Source organism: Phycomyces blakesleeanus, assembly GCF_001638985.1.
Source record: "Phycomyces blakesleeanus NRRL 1555(-) unplaced genomic scaffold PHYBLscaffold_4, whole genome shotgun sequence".
Taxonomy (NCBI): Eukaryota; Fungi; Mucoromycota; class Mucoromycetes; order Mucorales; family Phycomycetaceae; genus Phycomyces; species Phycomyces blakesleeanus.
In genome coordinates this window covers 1,923,579-1,940,532 of record NW_017265137.1, presented here as the reverse complement: position 1 = coordinate 1,940,532, position 16,954 = coordinate 1,923,579, and the positions used below count along the sequence as shown (strand labels likewise).

Below are 16,954 nucleotides of genomic sequence, written 5' to 3'. Positions count from 1 at the left end.
GACTGAACAAATGTGACTAGACTGTATTGTATTGTATTGATAGATTATCTCTTTCTGTGCTGTGTGCTGTCAATAATTATTCGTTACTCAAGTCAATATTTTATATATATATTTTAAATACTCATGGTACAATGCTTGGCAAATTGACATCCGTGAAATGAAATAAAATAAAAAAGACTGAAAATTGATCTTTATCCAATAAAAATCATTCACGTTGCCCAGGTTTTTATTCAAATGGTCAAAAACAAGCCAAACTGTTTTTTTTTTCACACTCACAATACACAATATAATATCATAATATTATTATATTTGGCTATTTATTTTTATATTTTTTTGGTGGGAAAAAATGAAGTAAGAATGATTGGGAGCCAATAAGGCTGAGGGAATATTCACTGGGGATTTGTGCCTTGATTTTGATTTGTTCATTGTTATTCTCATTCTAATCTTTCTTGCATTTTTTTTTTCCTTTCTTTCTTTGGTCGACTCTCAGCAAATGAATGTATGGCAGGACAAGCACACACACACACATAACACAACCCTCACATGATAAAGCACGTTGTGAAATATATAAAAATATAAAAAAATATACTTCTTGTTAGTGTTTCATTAAGTAAAGAAAGTATTACTTGTAACAAGCAGCAGATACATTAACAGCAGTGTAATTATTTTTGTTCCTTTTTTTGGTTCAATAAGAAAAAAAAAATAGAGCCATTCAGAGGGGAATTGGGGTAAAAAAATATATATATATTAAAGGACATGATAAATATTCTTAATTCAAACACAGATTACAAATTTTCTGATCTTTCCCCCATATATAAATATTTTATATTATATATTTTATATTATATGTATGTATGAATTCTTATGCAATTATTTTTTTTTAATGTGTTTGGAAAAAGAATAAGAATAATCATCAGTCTATTAACTTGCTTACTTTGTTTGTTCGTTCATTTGATTTGACTCTTTCTTTCTCCTACTTCTTTTACTTCTTCTACCTATACTTCTTCCTACAAACATATACAGTTATACATACAAAATATGGTTGCAATCTCATTCTGTGTATTTTACAACTATCTTCAGACTGCTCTTGTGTCAAGTAGCTCCAACATATCATCATTATCCGTACTCCTAAAACAAGTCCCGCACAAATTCCTCTCTTTCCAGACATCAGCAACCAACGACAACAACAATAATCTATCATCAACTAAGAACAATAAGAACAACAATGGTCAGGTTCTCTATCCAAGACGTCTAAAACAACAAGAACCAAATAAGGGGACCTTTATATTCGACACAATCACTGCCTCGGATTTCTTTTCCCAGTCAATACTCACAAACACCACCATTACTAAGGACACCAACAATAATAAAAATGATGACAGCATATTAACGACGACTATTAAACCGAACGATAATATAAACTTGGTAACTGGCCTAGATATGCCCGTTACGCCGCATTATGTTGCACCAAGAGCCCCGATTGTACTATGCCATGGTCTGTACGGATTTGATCTCTGGGGACCCGATGCATTTCCTGCCCTTCAATTTCACTACTGGCAAGGTATCGAGGACGCTCTGGCAAAACTTGGAGCAAAGGTCATTGTCACAGGTGTACCGAAAACAGGAAGTATCCGAGAACGTGCTCAAGAACTACATGCGGTACTCAAGGCAATCATGAAAGACAAGGATGTTAATTTTGTTGCCCACTCAATGGTAAATAAAATATACATATATGTATTTAAATGGAAATTCACCGTATATATATATATTAATATATCAACTGTCTTTATTTATTTATTTTTTAAAAAAAAATCATTATTATTATTAACCTAGGGTGGCCTTGATTGTCGGTACCTCTTGTCTCACATCAAAGATCGCCCTTACAGACCTCGTTCTCTGACTACAATATGCACTCCTCACCAAGGCTCACCAGTCATGGACTGGTTTCGTGACCATGTAGGAGTTGGAGAGCAGAAACCAGGAAATCCATGCAACCAAAGATCCCTAAGCGCAATGACAGTCTCGATGAAAAATAGTGTCACACGTACTGAAGAATTTGCCACTGCGTCCATGATGGCATATTATAATCACCATCACAATAATAATGATGATGATGATGATTTACATGTACCTCTTTCTGACCGCCAAAACAAAACTCAATCTCAAACTCAAACTCAAACTCAGAACCAAAAGCTACTAAATCTCAAACTCAAGCTTGGATTGTTACCAAAGGCAATGATAGACTACTTTGATGAACCAGCATATGGAAATCTGACTACAGACTACTGTCAAGAATTCTTTAACCCAAATACTCCTGACGATCTGGGTGTACAATACTACTCGTATGGTGCTGCAGCAAAGATTCCAGCCTGGTCATCTCTCTTGAGTACTCCATGGCAAATTGTCAAAGACAAGGAAGGTGACAATGATGGAATTGTGAGCATCAAGAGCGCCAAGTGGGGAAAGTACATCAAGACTGTTGAGGCCGATCATTGGGATCTTAGTGGAAAAAGGTAAATTTTATATATAATTTACGTCAAAGATATACACCTTGTAAAAAAGAGACTAACCACTCTTTATGTAATTGTTTCTCTATTTCTTCATCTCTATACTTTTCTGCTTCTTTAGCTGTATTCCGTAAGTAGAGATGCACATGCAGATATTTTATAGTTTATATGCAATTTATTTCCTTAATTCTAATTATTTTATTTTTATATAATTAAATCTTTCTGTATTCTAGATACCGATGGCAGTCAGATTCCAGTAGCACATTTGACAGGGAGGCCTTTTATCTTGAAATGGCTACTCGTCTATACCATCAAGGCCACTAATCAAACATATATATATATATATATATATATATAAGATCAATTAAATGTACATAGTCTTCTGTCAATACAAACCCTCTCTTTCACCTTTCATTCCAGCCCATTATCGACCTTATTTTACTTTTACTTAATAAAACTAAATATATATATAATTAATTAAATAAAATAAAATTAGCAGTAAAGTGACCATATCTAGAAATCACGATTAAAGGGAAAAGTGCTTCGAAGATTTCTTGGGATATACAGCCGATCGACAAGTTTCTTCCGAGAATGTGTGTGTTACTGTAACCTACAGAAATAAAAAAAATAAATTTTGTATTTAAACCGGATGAATATTATTATTATTCTATTATTCTATTATTTTATATATCACACTGCCTTGTATTATGATACTAATGACCATAGCATAAGAAGAAGAACAGCAAATCGACTGTCTTATTTATATATGTATGTATATTAACCCATGTTGGTTTATTATATACCCAAATATCTGGGAGTATTATTTTTAAGCATTTTTCTAGCATGAAAATGAAAATAAAAGAAGAAGGGAAAAAGCAACCAAACTGGTAAGCGGGGGTTCTTTTTACATATGTATTTATATTGCTATTAATGATATTGCAAATACACAGACACACAGACACACAGACATACAGACTCACAGACTCACAGACATAGGCATGTATATGTAGACTATAATGTACTGTACTGTACATATTCTATAGTATATCCTAGTTATCGCTCTATTTAACATGTACGTCATTCTCTCTCTTATTTTATTTTACCCTTAACCTTGTCAGACTTTATTTTATTTTGTGTGTGTGTATCTTGTACAGTTAATTCTTAATATATTACTGTGTTTCTTTTTAGCCCAACTTCTTCTTCTTCTTCTTCTTTTATTTTAATTATTTTTTTTACGCTTATAATATAAGAAGAGAGAAAACAAAAATCAAAAACATGTCGTTATCCTTCAAGCATAAAAAAGACAAACACTCAAAACCCAAAGGAGGACAGTCAAAGGCTTCTTTGGAAGAAGACGAGTATGCTCAGGTCATTGCTGGTGTAAAGAAGATCTACAATTCAAAGATCAGACCCTTGGAAGTAACTTATAACTTTGAAGGTAAGGTTAATGTCGACATTACCAAATAAGAAAATAAAAGAACAAATATATATCCCTTTTCCTACCCACTCCCCCCCCCCGCTCTAACGCCTTACCTCATTATTACACGCTGGTAGACACACACACACACACATATATATATATATATATTATATTTCAATAATAATAATAATAATAATTGAACTTTCTTTTCATTTTCAAATAGGTTTCCATTCCGCGCCCTTGACTGATTCAGATATCGAAGCCAAGCCTATTGTTCTCTTGATTGGACAGTATTCAACTGTAAGCAATAGCAGTAAAATAATATGTCAATTCATATTAATTCAAATGACTTTTTTTTAAAAAATAATAATAATAATAATAATAATAATAATAATATTGTAGGGAAAAACCACCTTTATTCGTTATTTACTCGATAAATCGTATCCTGGCGAACACATTGGCGTTGAACCCACAACTGATCGGTTCGTTGCGGTTATGAATGGGTCCGAAGACCGAGTTATGCCTGGTAATGCTGCAGCAGTCAACCAAGATTTGCCATTTCGAGGCCTGAACAACTTTGGTCAGGCATTCCTGTCTCGATTCCAGGTATCCCAGACACCGTCACCGGTCCTGGAGAACATGACGATCATCGACACACCCGGTATCCTGGCCGGTGACAAACAACGCATCGAACGAGGATACGACTACACAAAGGTCATCGAGTGGTTCTCACAGCGATCAGATCTGATCCTCTTGTTGTTTGATTCCCACAAGCTCGACATATCAAACGAATTCAAGTTGGCAATTCACAGTTTGAAAGGACAGGAAGAAAAGATCCGAGTTGTGTTGAACAAGAGTGATATGGTTAGCCAACAACAATTGATGCGAGTGTAAGTGATAGATTTGGATTATTATAATATAGAGAGAAATGATAATAGATCTGTTATTATTTTTTTCTGACTTGATATATATATATATATATATATGTATCTAGTTATGGTGCAATGATGTGGTCTCTTGGAAAGGTCGTTCAGACACCAGAAGTTATGCGTGTCTATCTAAGCTCCTTCTGGGTAGACAAACCTCCAAACTGTTTTGAAGATTGCCGCGAGCTAATCGAGGCTGAATCAAAGGACCTTTTACGTGATCTGAAGGAATTGAGAAGAAATGCAGCCATTCGCAAGATTAACGAGATTGTTAAACGTGCGAGACTAGCAAGAGTAAGTGCTGTAGCTTTGTTTAGTACAGTACAGCATTTGATTAGTGTGTATTTGTTTAATACTTTGCATAAAAAAAAAGAAAAATAGAACAGACAAAAATCTTATAACTCTTGTAACTAATTAGGTGCACGCATTGATCATTGGTCATCTCAAGAAGGAGATGCCTTCGATGTTTGGAAAAAAGAAGAAGAAAGAGGCTCTTTTGAACAATCTTGACACCGAATTCCTAAAGATCCAACAGCGCTATCATTTACCAGCCGGTGATTTCCCCAATCCTGAAAGATTCAAGCAAAGTCTGGCATTGTATGATATCGATAAATTCAAAACCATCAAAGAGGATTTGTTGGAGAAGGTTGATGAGGTAAGAAAATACTTTTTCTATTGAATTTTATTTTATTTTAGGTTTGGCTTGGTTTGGCTTGGCTTGGCTTTGATTAAAGAAAGATGAAGAATGATATACAACTATTGATTCCTAACAAATCTCTTTTCTTCCCTCTCTCTTTCTCTCTTTTGTATACATTAATTAAATAAGGCTCTTGCTGTTGATCTTCCTCGCCTCATGTCAATGTTCCCCATGATGAACCCTGAATTAGATCAATCTCAGCGTAATCCATTCGACGAAGAAGAAGAGGTTGCTGTTGCTGACGCCAATGGTAGTCTTCCGGCCTCGTTCTGGAACTTTTCGTCAGTGGAAAAGGCATCATATGCACCGATCTTCTCCCAGCTCCATCCCCGAGATGGAAAGGTTCCAGGCTCGAGTGTGAAACCAATCCTGACCGAGACTGGTCTCGGAAATGATATTCTAGCTCAAATCTGGCGATTGTCTGATTGGGATGAAGATGGTTACATGGACCTTGATGAGTTCTCGGTTGCAATGCATCTCATAAAGGCTGTGCAGGCTGGTGGAAAATTACCGGACAAGCTTCCATCTTCTATGATTCCTGCCCGCAAGATTTAGATGATATAAAGAAAAAGGAGAAAAAGGAGAAGAAAACATATATATATATATATATATATATGTTTGACATTTTATCTTGCACTTACACTAACAATTATACTTCTTTACTTTACTTTCTTTTAATTTCCATTTTATTTACTCCCATACATTTTACTCACCAACATCTTACTCATTTACTCATTTACATTCATCCTTACTCTTTCTCCCCTTCTCTCGCAATTTATTTTCGGGTGATTTTCATTCTTTCTTTAATCTTACAACTACAGTGATTTGTAATCGCTTTGTGTAAAAATGGCACTATTACTACACCTACTTTACTATTAGAATGAGTTATATGGATAATTGAGCCTAATACACATATATTCTTTTGTCTTCTTCTTTTTTTAATAATATTGTAACAAAACTGTTCAAATTATTGTGGCTATATGTTGAAGTTAAATTGAATAGAAAGAAGTAGAGAGATAATTGACGTGTAGTGGGAAAAAAGAAAGAAAGAGGGGAGAATAAGAAAGAGATATATGTATGTATGTATATATATATATATATAAAAAGAGGATAAAGAGAGAAAAGAAATAAAGATCGGATCTAAGATGTCAGGACGAGCCATGAGATGGAGAAATAGAATAGGCAAAGGGGATAGACCTGTCAGATTGATTGTTACATATATATATATAAAGAATAAAGAGTGGTTCATTAGTTAGTAGTTTGTTGCTGTACGCATAAAACAACGTTTGTTTTATTCTTCGTATACTTACTGCCAGTGCACGACGATTGTTAAGATGCACCTGAGACTCTGACAAGAAGCCAACAGAAGCTAAATTCAATATATATATATATAAAAAAACAATTAGATATCATAGTCATCATTACCGATACTAGTGATAGTAATAAGCAAGTGTTTTTTTTTAGTTGATTTAGTTACTGACCATAGGTAGACCATGCAAATGTAACAAGTGCCATGGGGATTCTGACCCAAACAAGTTTGACAAAGATTGATATGACAGAGGATAAGACTAGAGGGAAAAGACAGTATCCAATCACACACACAGATTGGAAGAACGAACTATAGACACAATACAAATTTTATAGCAATAGTAAATATATATCATGTTATGCTATATGGATATAAATTAATCAATGTATACTTACACAGCACCACCCAAAAGCTTTGCATTTAATGTCACAACAGCTGCACCAATCCAGACAATGGTAAATACTCCAGTAAAGATAGGGACTGCTTGATCAGACGGGGCCTTTGCACTCAAGGTACTATATTTAAATAAATAACATGAATTAAAAATAAAGTCAATTATATCAATTTAACATATGCCTTCCTTTTTTTAAAAGGTATATATATATCATTTCTTACATTGCTAATGCCAAGCACAGAATCAAAGGACCCCACAAATCCCCTTTATTGTAAAATAATATAAGTAAACCAAGGCAAACCAAAAATGCTTTTATACTCTTTCTTTTCTACCAGACTTACAATCTCTCAACACATTTCGATCTCCTTTTGGATGAAGTACTTGCTTCAGCTTTCCTGCAACTTGTTTCAGGTCACGAAGCTGCAATACACAACATCAAATAAAAAAATTAAAGAGAGCAATAATCCATAAGTATTTGTATTTATTAAAAACAAAAATAAAGATAAAAAGGGCGTTTCCCTTTCTTGTCATTAATCTTTTTTTTTTATATTTATTTTTGAATACTTACAATAGTAACCGATACAGGTTCGTCGAGGGTATCTTCACCAGTATACACAAATGAAGACTGTTGTTGTTCCTGTTGACCCTGCTGCTGCTGCTGTTGTTGTTGTTGTGTTGGTCTGGCTGAGCTGCCAATGTTTCCACTCAGCAGCGGATTAGCAAAAGGATTTGGGCTTGACAATGGCTGAACCGATGGTTTGGAGGCCTTTGTGGTCGATTGTCCAGTCAAGTCAAGGTCAGGTTCAACATAGGCTGATGGTGACTGGAAAGGATCGTTGTCAGAGTGCATAGACGCAAAGGGATTGTCATATTGAGCTTGTTGGCTTGCGTTCATGTGTGTTGAAGAAAGCATCACTTGTTTCTTATCTATCTATCTATATATTTTATTTTATTTTATTTCTGTCAGAAATAATAATAGAAAGAAAGAAAGAAAAGGAGTTAAAGGGACGAAACCAAAGGCGATAATATTAAATAAAATAATATAATATAATATAAATAGATAATATAAATAAAAAATAAAAATAAAAATAAAAATAAAATAAAATAAAAGATATATATATGTGTGTGTGTGTGTGTTTTTTTTTGGTGAACGTCTCAGAGGGGGGCGCGTATTTTGCTATATACACACATACACAACTGAACGATATAACTCTATAATCGATAAGTCTGGTAGGTAGGTAGGTAGGTCTGTCTGTCCACACGTGACACGGAATGACGTAAATTATCGGGTACATGGACTTCTTCTAATGCCAACATCTCTCTTCATCACCAGGCAATCAATCATTTATCAATTTGGTTCTAGGTACTTGTCATGTCGGGATTTGGTGATGTCAGTACTATCAGCAGTAATTATGTACAGCAGCCACGACTTGCCAATGAGAGCTGCATGGACTTCTTTTTGATCGAGATGGTCGATACGATCTGCAGAACAGCCTCGACCGAAACTGATGCAGATAGTGAGGCTGTATTTTACAAACTTGAGACCCTTGGTTATGCGGTTGGGCAGAGACTTGTTGAAAGGTAAATAAAGAAAGAAAGAATAGTATTATTATTATGTGGGTGGATGTTGGTGTCGGTGTCGATGTCGGTGTCGGTGTCTTTGTATGGGCATGTGTTTTGCGTTTATGATTAAAGATATTAAAAGGAAAAGAGTAAATATATGCAATCATATGCTTTGTTAGATTTACAAAAGACAGGCCCCGTTTTGCGGATACGTTAGATGTAGTCAAATTCATTTGCAAAGATTTTTGGACAATTATGTTCAAGAAGCAGATTGATAACCTGAAAACAAATCACAGGGTAAGCTGAATGCTATAAAAGTAATATATATATATATAGAAATCTATGTATGTGTAGTTGTATTGGTTTATTTGCAAGTATAATAATAAGAGAAAAATAAAGAATGGAACAGATCGTTAAATATTCACATATTATGAGTAAAGGGTGTGTATGTGCTACAAGACAATAATTTTAGATGGTTTATGCGCATGTCCACTGATATCGGGGGTGCAGATTCAGCTAGAAAGGCATCACCAGTAAGTGTATTTTGTATATGTATAGATAGTTAGGCACAAAATTGATCTTTATCTCTGCTCTATTGCTTTTAATATCTAACACTTTATTCATTAACGTGTGTGCGTATTTGTGAATCAAGTATGTCTGGTTTCCTTGTGGTATCATTAGAGGAGCACTCGCAAACCTTGGTGTTCCGAGTGTGGTAGTTGCAGAAACTTCTAACCTTCCTCAATGTAAGATACGTTTCTGTCTCTATTTAAATGATACACTTCTTCTCCTGCGCCTTCTTGATTCTCTAATGTACATCAATATTACTTTATGTTTATAAAGGCACCTTCCAAATCAAGATTGTACAATAAGGATTTCTCCGATGTCCCTCTTTTTCTTTTTTTTTTTTTAAAAAAAAAGAAGGCAATGCGCATAATGAAGAATCAATACCCCCTTCCCCCGCTTTTTTTTGTCTCTCTCTCAATTATTGATGGTGTTGGAATGAATCGATTTTGAGTCTGATTTATCAGACCCATGATAATGCTAATTTAATCAAAGCTTAAACTTGCTATTCTTAATTTTGGCGATACAAATTCTAATGACCTATCTTTATAAAAAAATGCAAGAATTAGAATGATTATTCGTCAGTTGGTAACTTTAGAATCTTCTAATAATATTAGATACTGCTTGAGTGTAGTCAAGGGTGAATAAACATTTCAAAAAAAAATCACCTAAATCAAAATAATAAAAAACTAGCTTTTATTTTCTCTCTTATTTGCTATAATTCTGTATTATATTAAACCTTGACGCATTTGGCTACGTTTAAAGTAAATTGGAAAGATGGGCTATATCAGTAATAGCAAAAATATACAATTTGTTGTTTTCGGTTAGGGTTGATCTTCCAATTCTACAATAACATAGTAAATATTAATTAAATTCACTGAGGATCGTAGATGAGGATATAAATATAGCTAACGTTTATTAAACAAAACATTATTCTCTTTTACATCTTTTATAAACCTATTTAGCCATTGTAAACGTCTGTTTTGGTTTCTACTCTACTTTCGTTAAACTATATGTTTTCTCATTCTTTTCTTTTTTTTAAGCAAAAGGGAAACATTTTGGTTGTTGTGTCAGAGTTAACATTGGTAATCAGAACCGAAATTTACGATCAATCAGTAATTGTTGAATTTTTAGAATAAAAGATCTTAACATTGTCAATTGGTCTTTTGTATATGCTTTAGATATTTGGGATGATAGATATAACTGTAAATGTATTACTGGATATCTAACATATAAGGCGTTTTGCTGTAGATATTTATTTACTACAATTTCCACAATAATTTTGTATAAATAGCTAGAAATCATCTTCAATAGAAAGTATCTTTATTCATACCTAAAAACTATTCTTAAAAACTTGACGATCCCCAGTGGTATTGATCCCGCAACTTAGTTACAAGTGCCAGAAAAGAAATACCAGATCGAGATTTGACAATTCAATCAGAATAACAATTATATTAAATTCGCTTTTGAATGTTGTGTTTCGGTTTCGTATTTTTTTCTGACTCTTGTGACTAAGTTGCGGGATCAATACCACTGGGGATCGTCAAGTTTTTAAGAATAGTTTTTATATATGAATAAAGATGCTCTTTATTATATATATTTCTTGTGTGGTATTTCAGGTATGAAACAATAGAAAAATAAAATATTTGATAATAGAGACGTATAGAAATACTTTGAGACTGTATATCAGCTGTCTTTATTCATAAATAAAAAGTGTCCCTTTTTATAAGAAAACACAATCTGCTCTTGTCATTACGTCTTAGTTTCTTAAGGCTTTCTTCCTTTACTATATTTGGTTATTAGAGTGTATTTACTGCTTAACTAGTGTCGGTGTTACAATTATAACATCAAGTCATAAATCGTATTTCTTTAGCTCTTAGCTATTCTTTTCTCTTTTATACTAGAGCTTTAGGACTTCCTACTAAATTAGCTCCATATCGATCTGACACAATTTACCCGGCAGTATGATATAATTATCTTAAAAATCTTTAAGATATTATCTACAGTACTAACTGTAATAATTATTGGGCTGATTACTTAATCGTTTATATATATATTATACTGACAAGATGATAGCTACTACGCTATCCCAATATGAATATGTTCTTATATGTGATAAATCCAACATCCAAGTGTTTGGATCACCACATCTTGATTATTTATACGAATTTATACTTGATTTCTGGCTAAAAGAATAGCTACGTTAATATGTCTTAGATGTTAGTTGTTCAGTAATATCTTCTACAAGTATATTCACCATATTAAACATCTAAAACATATACAGAAGACCAATCGGCAAAGTTAAGAACTTTTATCCTAAAAAGTCAACCGTTACTGGTTGCTTGTGTCGTGCTTAATTTTTATGATACAAGTTCTAGTGACTTGTTATTACAAAAGAAGCAGAGATTAGAATGATTATTCATCAGTTTGTAATTTTAGAAATATTACTAGACACTACTTGAGTGTAGTCAAAGATGAATAATCATTTCAAAAGTATATAAGATAACCCAAATCAAAATAATAAAAATCATCTTTTATCCTCTCTCTTATTTGCTATATTCCTGTGTTATTAAAGCTTGACCAATTCAGCTACGTTTACATTGAATTGGAAGATAGCCTAGGTCAGGAACAACACTTGCAACTTCCGATTTTGGTCACCAATGTCACCTTGTCATTCCTGATCTGGGTTGGTCTTCCTTTTATTATAACAAAGTCAAAAGGTCAAACCCACTGGGGATCAAGGAGTATACGTAAAATCAAAGAGAGGATAAAAGATACTTTTTATTGATATGAATTGAATTGTCTTATATAGTCTTCTAAGCTAATACTGCACATTATCTGCAGTAGCTATTATATTATATTTAAATAAAATAAGAGTTATTATACTGCGGTTAATTCTCAGGAAGATGCTACTGTGAATAAAGAGGTACTGCAGTTAACCATCTTCAGATTTTACAGATTCATCAAAATAATGTCTGACAACCTCTGACAGAATGAATAGAAATCAGGAACCAAAAAAAAAAAGTCAGCACTAGTTAAGCCAAAATGGTAACTGTGAGATTCGAACTCACGCCTCTTGCGAGACCGCAACTTGAGTGCGGCGCCTTAGACCAACTCGGCCAAGTTACCTTTGCATGTTTGATATAGGTTTTGTAAAATCTTGAAGCATTAACCAAAAACGTATAATTGTTTGATGTGACGTCAACTTATGGACAGACTATTAAGTTATGGACAGTGCAAAGTCGTGACTCCATCTCCGGACACGACAAAATCCGATTTCTTGGATTTATTTTCTCTCTCCCTCTTTTTCCTTTTTTCTTGCTATCGACATTTAAATTCCCGCTGGACTTTAAATGCTTTTCCCCTTTTTTTCTATTTTTTTCTTGATATTTATTTCCTTTTTAGCTTGCTTCTCTTTGCATTGCACTTGTTCCTTTACACTTCTTGATATTAATTCTTTAGTATGCTTCCCGAGAGTTCATATTTTTTAGTAGTTTGATTATTTTTATTTTTGATTATTTTATTATTTTTGATTATTTCTTTTTGTGATTATGCCCAAAGACCTGTACACTCTTCTGAATAATTATCATTTAGCATAATATGTATCTAAATTATTACTTTGTATGCAGTTGTTAATTAGTATATAAGAGACACATTTTTATCCCAATAAAATTTATTCAGTCTTTTTCTATATTTTTTTTTTGAACATCATCACTGAGCTTGAGCTATTATTCTGCGGGAAATACTAAGTTGCACACTGTTAGGATCTACAAGTACTGTCCTACCATTTGTCTGTTTGTTGATTTGTTGATTTGTCTGTTTGTCTGTTTGTCGATTTGTTGATTTGTCTGTTTGTCTGTTTGTCTGCCTGTCTATCTGTTTCCATCTATTTTAAGTCCCAATTGTTGTCTAAATTCCTTCTTGTTGGATTGTCCTGAGCAAAATCAGAAGAATATAACTATACATATAATATATATTATATTTCTGACTAGTTGCACCACACACCATAACTCAACACACATCATGTTTTCTTATAATGCAAAATAAATATAACGTGATTAACTAACAATATAAATACAATTAATAAAGTATACTTAAAGTACTTATGAAGTAAAATGTGTAATATGTGAGAAGTTATACAATAAGAAAATATGAATAGAATGAATATGAAGATAAAAATAATGTTTATTTATTAGAATATTTGAAATATTTATATGTTTTGGGATATATGATATAATTGGTGAAAGACGAAAAGATGATATTTGCTAAGTAGTTATTGCTAAGTGATTTATTACCAACTACTTTTTTGTCATTGCTTAGTCTACTAGTCATTGCTTATTAACATTCTTAATAAGACAATGTCTTATGATTAAATAATATTGGGACTGAGAGTGAATCACTGTTCAGTTCTGACTATAGTATACACACCATAATTGAGTGAAGAACGGACCTTACAATCAAACACCAGTTCCTTCTTGCTAATGAACCTGGCAAGTTAACACTCTCCAGAACTGTTACATACCAGGCACACATACACTACACACTCATACAGTGTAAACTAACTATTACATAACAGAGATTTGAATTATACCGATTTTAATAGTAGCAGATATAAACAATATTATTTTGTCTCTTTAATAAATAGCACTCTCATAGTAGCTACTTTTCCATTATTGAGATACTAACTCATAAACAATCCCAAATACCTCACTGACAAACGTTAATCATATGTGATAAATCTAATAGGTAAGTGTCTAGATTATTACAGTTATAAATATAAAGATTTTTATTATATTCACTAATAATAAATATTAGAAACTTTAAAAAAGTATAATTCTATATTTATATTTATTTAATTTTTATTAAAGCATACTTACACTAACCTTTATTTATTTTTTTCTTTTACTTTCTTCTCTTTTGCTTTTCTATTTTTCTATGCAGTTTAATAATTTAGTAAGTTTACTGCTCATATCTGCACTTTACTAACTCACTTATATTTTAAACTCTTCTTTTATTATATATTATATAAATCATTAAAGACAACAAATATTATTAATAAATATTTAAAACAGTCTATAATAATATTCTTTAAATATACTATGAGTAATTAGTTAACTTATTATTTTTAAAATATATTAATACTGACTTTAATAGAAAACTACTCTTTTTTGTTCTTTGAATAAAATATATAAAAGTATTCACACTTAAGTCAAAGGTAATATCAACTGTTTTGCAAAGTTTGAGTATATAATTATCTATTTTTTTATTATATTTTAAATATATTGTACTTTTATTTCAATCTATACTTGACAATCTATCTTATAAACACACACACATATATATATATAATATATAAATGAAATACACATTCTTATAATTATATATATTAACAATCACATTTTTATTTTGTATTTTGTATTTATTTATTCAGTGCCTATAAATCAAAATATTGTTATTATTATTATTGCCAATTCTATCCCTGATATACCAAAATGTCTTTACATATAAGTAGACAAATATGTATTCACAGGGTAATAGATATTAATAATAATATCTTTGTTTATTTAAAATATATAAAATATAACACTAGAAAAAGAAGTCTAAAGAAATCTAAAGAAAATTGCAAGAATATCATTTTTGGTCAAAGTGTAAATCAGAAAAAGTAGTATTGAGTTTATGAAACCAATCTGGTAGGAAAATATAGTAAAGGCCAGGACATCAAGATTGTCTAAAGCTATTCAACAAATAGAAGGTTAACATGTATACTAGTGCTACTATCCAAATGTACATATTTAAAGAAGCGTTAGTTATCAATATTAAACAGTTAAATTGTTTTTTCAACTTATTAAAAATCAATAAAAATCAATTTTTCTATAATATTCTATTTATAAAGCATTATTCTTTGATGATATCAACAAGTTTTTCAAAATCTATTGAGAACCTTAATCTTTCAAAATTTTTCTTTAAATCTTCTATTAGAGATTTTCACTATTAATAAACATTAAATCAAGTTTATATTGCTTTTAAAAGGTGGCTATTTTAAAAAATAGATCTATATAAAGGTCAATTTGAGTAGAGTTTTGACTATGAATAAATATATTGCCCAAATGCCAATGAATTATAATATTTTAATATTACATGAATGTAATTGTTAATTGTAATTCATTATCTATTAGTATATAAAACATTATCATTGACAAACTCAGAAGTCTGTTATTATATTCTAGTATTGAATTCATATAGACTTATTATATTATATTTAAGCCTGCTATTACAGATATTTTATATATTATTATAAGATGTTTTTTTTTGTTAGTAACTAGACGAACCAAATCTCATAATGCAAGAGCCAATTGAAGCATTTTTTTATGGCAAAGTGTAAGTCAGAAATGAAACCACCATCTTACAACCAAAACAAAAATTGGTTACTGAAGCCAGTCCTCTAATTTTTGGATTCTTGGGATCCTATGGAAGAATTTTCTCTTACCCGACTCCAGAAAAAAAAAACTGGCACACTACTTTGTCTTGCAGCAGCGTGGAACCCTCAATCAGATATTGATAGACTACAATATCAAAATGTGACATGGGTGTACACCAATGCCAGGGTAACAGAGATAAAATTACTAGCGAGAGAACCTTTGGAGGTCCAATAGAAACAGTTGAATCTAGAGATTACTCAAGAGAAAAACTTATGTATTGTGATCACTTTACAAACATTTGTGGGAAAACAAAGAACTTTTGGCTTATTCTTTCAAAAGATCACACCTTGTTCCTCACGTATCTAGATATCAAAAAAATGTCAACTTCTGTCAAACCAGCTACAATTACTAACATTGTCAAGCACATATTGATATAATGCAACATAGACATGACTATATTTAATTCACATTCAACAAGAGCAGCCGCAAGTACTGATGCAGTACAAGGTAAAATAGATATAGTAGCAGTCAAGCATCATGCAAACTGATCTCTTACAAGTAACACCCTTGAGATATGTTACTACAAGCCAAACTCCCAATATGAACAAGTAACAGAAATGGTGAACTGGTTTTTTTCTATAGATATGACAAACAATACCACATCAGAAGGAGTTGGGGAGGAGGAGACAACAACAACTGTGTTACAAAGAACAAACAATGGAGACATTTCCAACGACTTGACAACGGCCAAGAATGTAGTAACTTCTTGCCTATGGTATATAATATTGTTTTAAGCACATAGTTGTTTTATTTGCTTGTAATAGTCATTAGACTAGATCTCCCTACCATTTACCACAGAAAAATATGAGAGATAACACTTCTCAGAAAGATGTAAAAAGTAAGGTATAACAGAAATTCTACAATAAATAAAGTATGGCTTGGAGAGCCAATATCACATTCTCAGTTGTTGGTGAGTTGTCAGCAACGTTTCCATTTCTAGTAATAAATGCAATGAATGACAATGTTAGTGAAGCAAAGACAGAATATGCGGTTGTAGACTTCCTAGCCTCGCTTTTATTTTCGGATTATAGTAAATAAAGCTTTCTACTATATCACTCTCCTTTATGCCTTTATTGTAAGCACCAAGCTTTTGGC

General features: G+C 32.1%; 5 protein-coding genes and 1 non-coding gene across 6 annotated transcripts; 4 read left to right on the top strand and 2 right to left on the bottom strand.

The window, feature by feature from the left end:
- Positions 1–1,038: 1,038 nt before the first annotated feature.
- Positions 1,039–2,831, top strand: PHYBLDRAFT_164697 (hypothetical protein; the record flags this gene model as incomplete). Its single annotated transcript, XM_018435061.1, has 4 exons — positions 1,039–1,713; positions 1,834–2,513; positions 2,629–2,637; positions 2,741–2,831. 4 exons carry the CDS (start codon positions 1,039–1,041, stop codon positions 2,829–2,831), a joined length of 1,455 nt encoding a protein of 484 aa, XP_018295849.1.
- Positions 2,832–3,743: 912 nt separating this feature from the next.
- Positions 3,744–6,379, top strand: PHYBLDRAFT_122594 (hypothetical protein). Its single transcript, XM_018428875.1, has 6 exons — positions 3,744–3,945; positions 4,151–4,227; positions 4,330–4,817; positions 4,922–5,147; positions 5,272–5,508; positions 5,680–6,379. Exons 1-6 carry the CDS (start codon positions 3,783–3,785, stop codon positions 6,103–6,105), a joined length of 1,617 nt encoding a protein of 538 aa, XP_018295848.1. The 5' UTR covers positions 3,744–3,782; the 3' UTR covers positions 6,106–6,379.
- Positions 6,380–6,699: 320 nt separating this feature from the next.
- On the bottom strand, positions 6,700–7,854 carry PHYBLDRAFT_93762 (hypothetical protein; the record flags this gene model as incomplete). The annotated part of the gene is made up of 7 exons (XM_018443835.1): positions 6,700–6,747; positions 6,861–6,919; positions 7,032–7,168; positions 7,255–7,374; positions 7,475–7,517; positions 7,595–7,673; positions 7,822–7,854. Coding segments are annotated over 7 exons (519 nt in total), but the record flags the coding sequence as incomplete, so codon positions are not given.
- Positions 7,855–8,689: 835 nt separating this feature from the next.
- On the top strand, positions 8,690–9,907 carry PHYBLDRAFT_131350 (hypothetical protein). The gene is made up of 5 exons (XM_018429419.1): positions 8,690–8,834; positions 8,996–9,113; positions 9,257–9,349; positions 9,469–9,562; positions 9,660–9,907. Exons 1-5 carry the CDS (start codon positions 8,701–8,703, stop codon positions 9,686–9,688), a joined length of 468 nt encoding a protein of 155 aa, XP_018295846.1. The 5' UTR covers positions 8,690–8,700; the 3' UTR covers positions 9,689–9,907.
- A 2,519-nt stretch (positions 9,908–12,426) lies between these two features.
- Positions 12,427–12,509, bottom strand: PHYBLDRAFT_t65. The gene has a single exon. It is a non-coding gene; the product is annotated as a tRNA-Leu (tRNA).
- Positions 12,510–15,720: 3,211 nt separating this feature from the next.
- Positions 15,721–16,897, top strand: PHYBLDRAFT_164693 (hypothetical protein; the record flags this gene model as incomplete). The annotated part of the gene is made up of 4 exons (XM_018435060.1): positions 15,721–15,758; positions 16,442–16,574; positions 16,631–16,697; positions 16,746–16,897. 4 exons carry the CDS (start codon positions 15,721–15,723, stop codon positions 16,895–16,897), a joined length of 390 nt encoding a protein of 129 aa, XP_018295845.1.
- Between the last annotated feature and the right edge of the window lie 57 nt (positions 16,898–16,954).

Coding starts and splice junctions, on each gene's coding strand:
- PHYBLDRAFT_122594 (XM_018428875.1), top strand. CDS start 3,783: ATGTCGTTATCCTTCAAGCATAAAAAAGACAAACACTCAAAACCCAAA. Junction 4,818..4,921: donor CAACAACAATTGATGCGAGT/GTAAGTGATAGA, acceptor ATATGTATCTAG/TTATGGTGCAATGATGTGGT. Junction 5,509..5,679: donor TGTTGGAGAAGGTTGATGAG/GTAAGAAAATAC, acceptor TAATTAAATAAG/GCTCTTGCTGTTGATCTTCC.
- PHYBLDRAFT_131350 (XM_018429419.1), top strand. CDS start 8,701: ATGGACTTCTTTTTGATCGAGATGGTCGATACGATCTGCAGAACAGCC. Junction 8,835..8,995: donor GGGCAGAGACTTGTTGAAAG/GTAAATAAAGAA, acceptor ATGCTTTGTTAG/ATTTACAAAAGACAGGCCCC. Junction 9,563..9,659: donor AACTTCTAACCTTCCTCAAT/GTAAGATACGTT, acceptor ATGTTTATAAAG/GCACCTTCCAAATCAAGATT.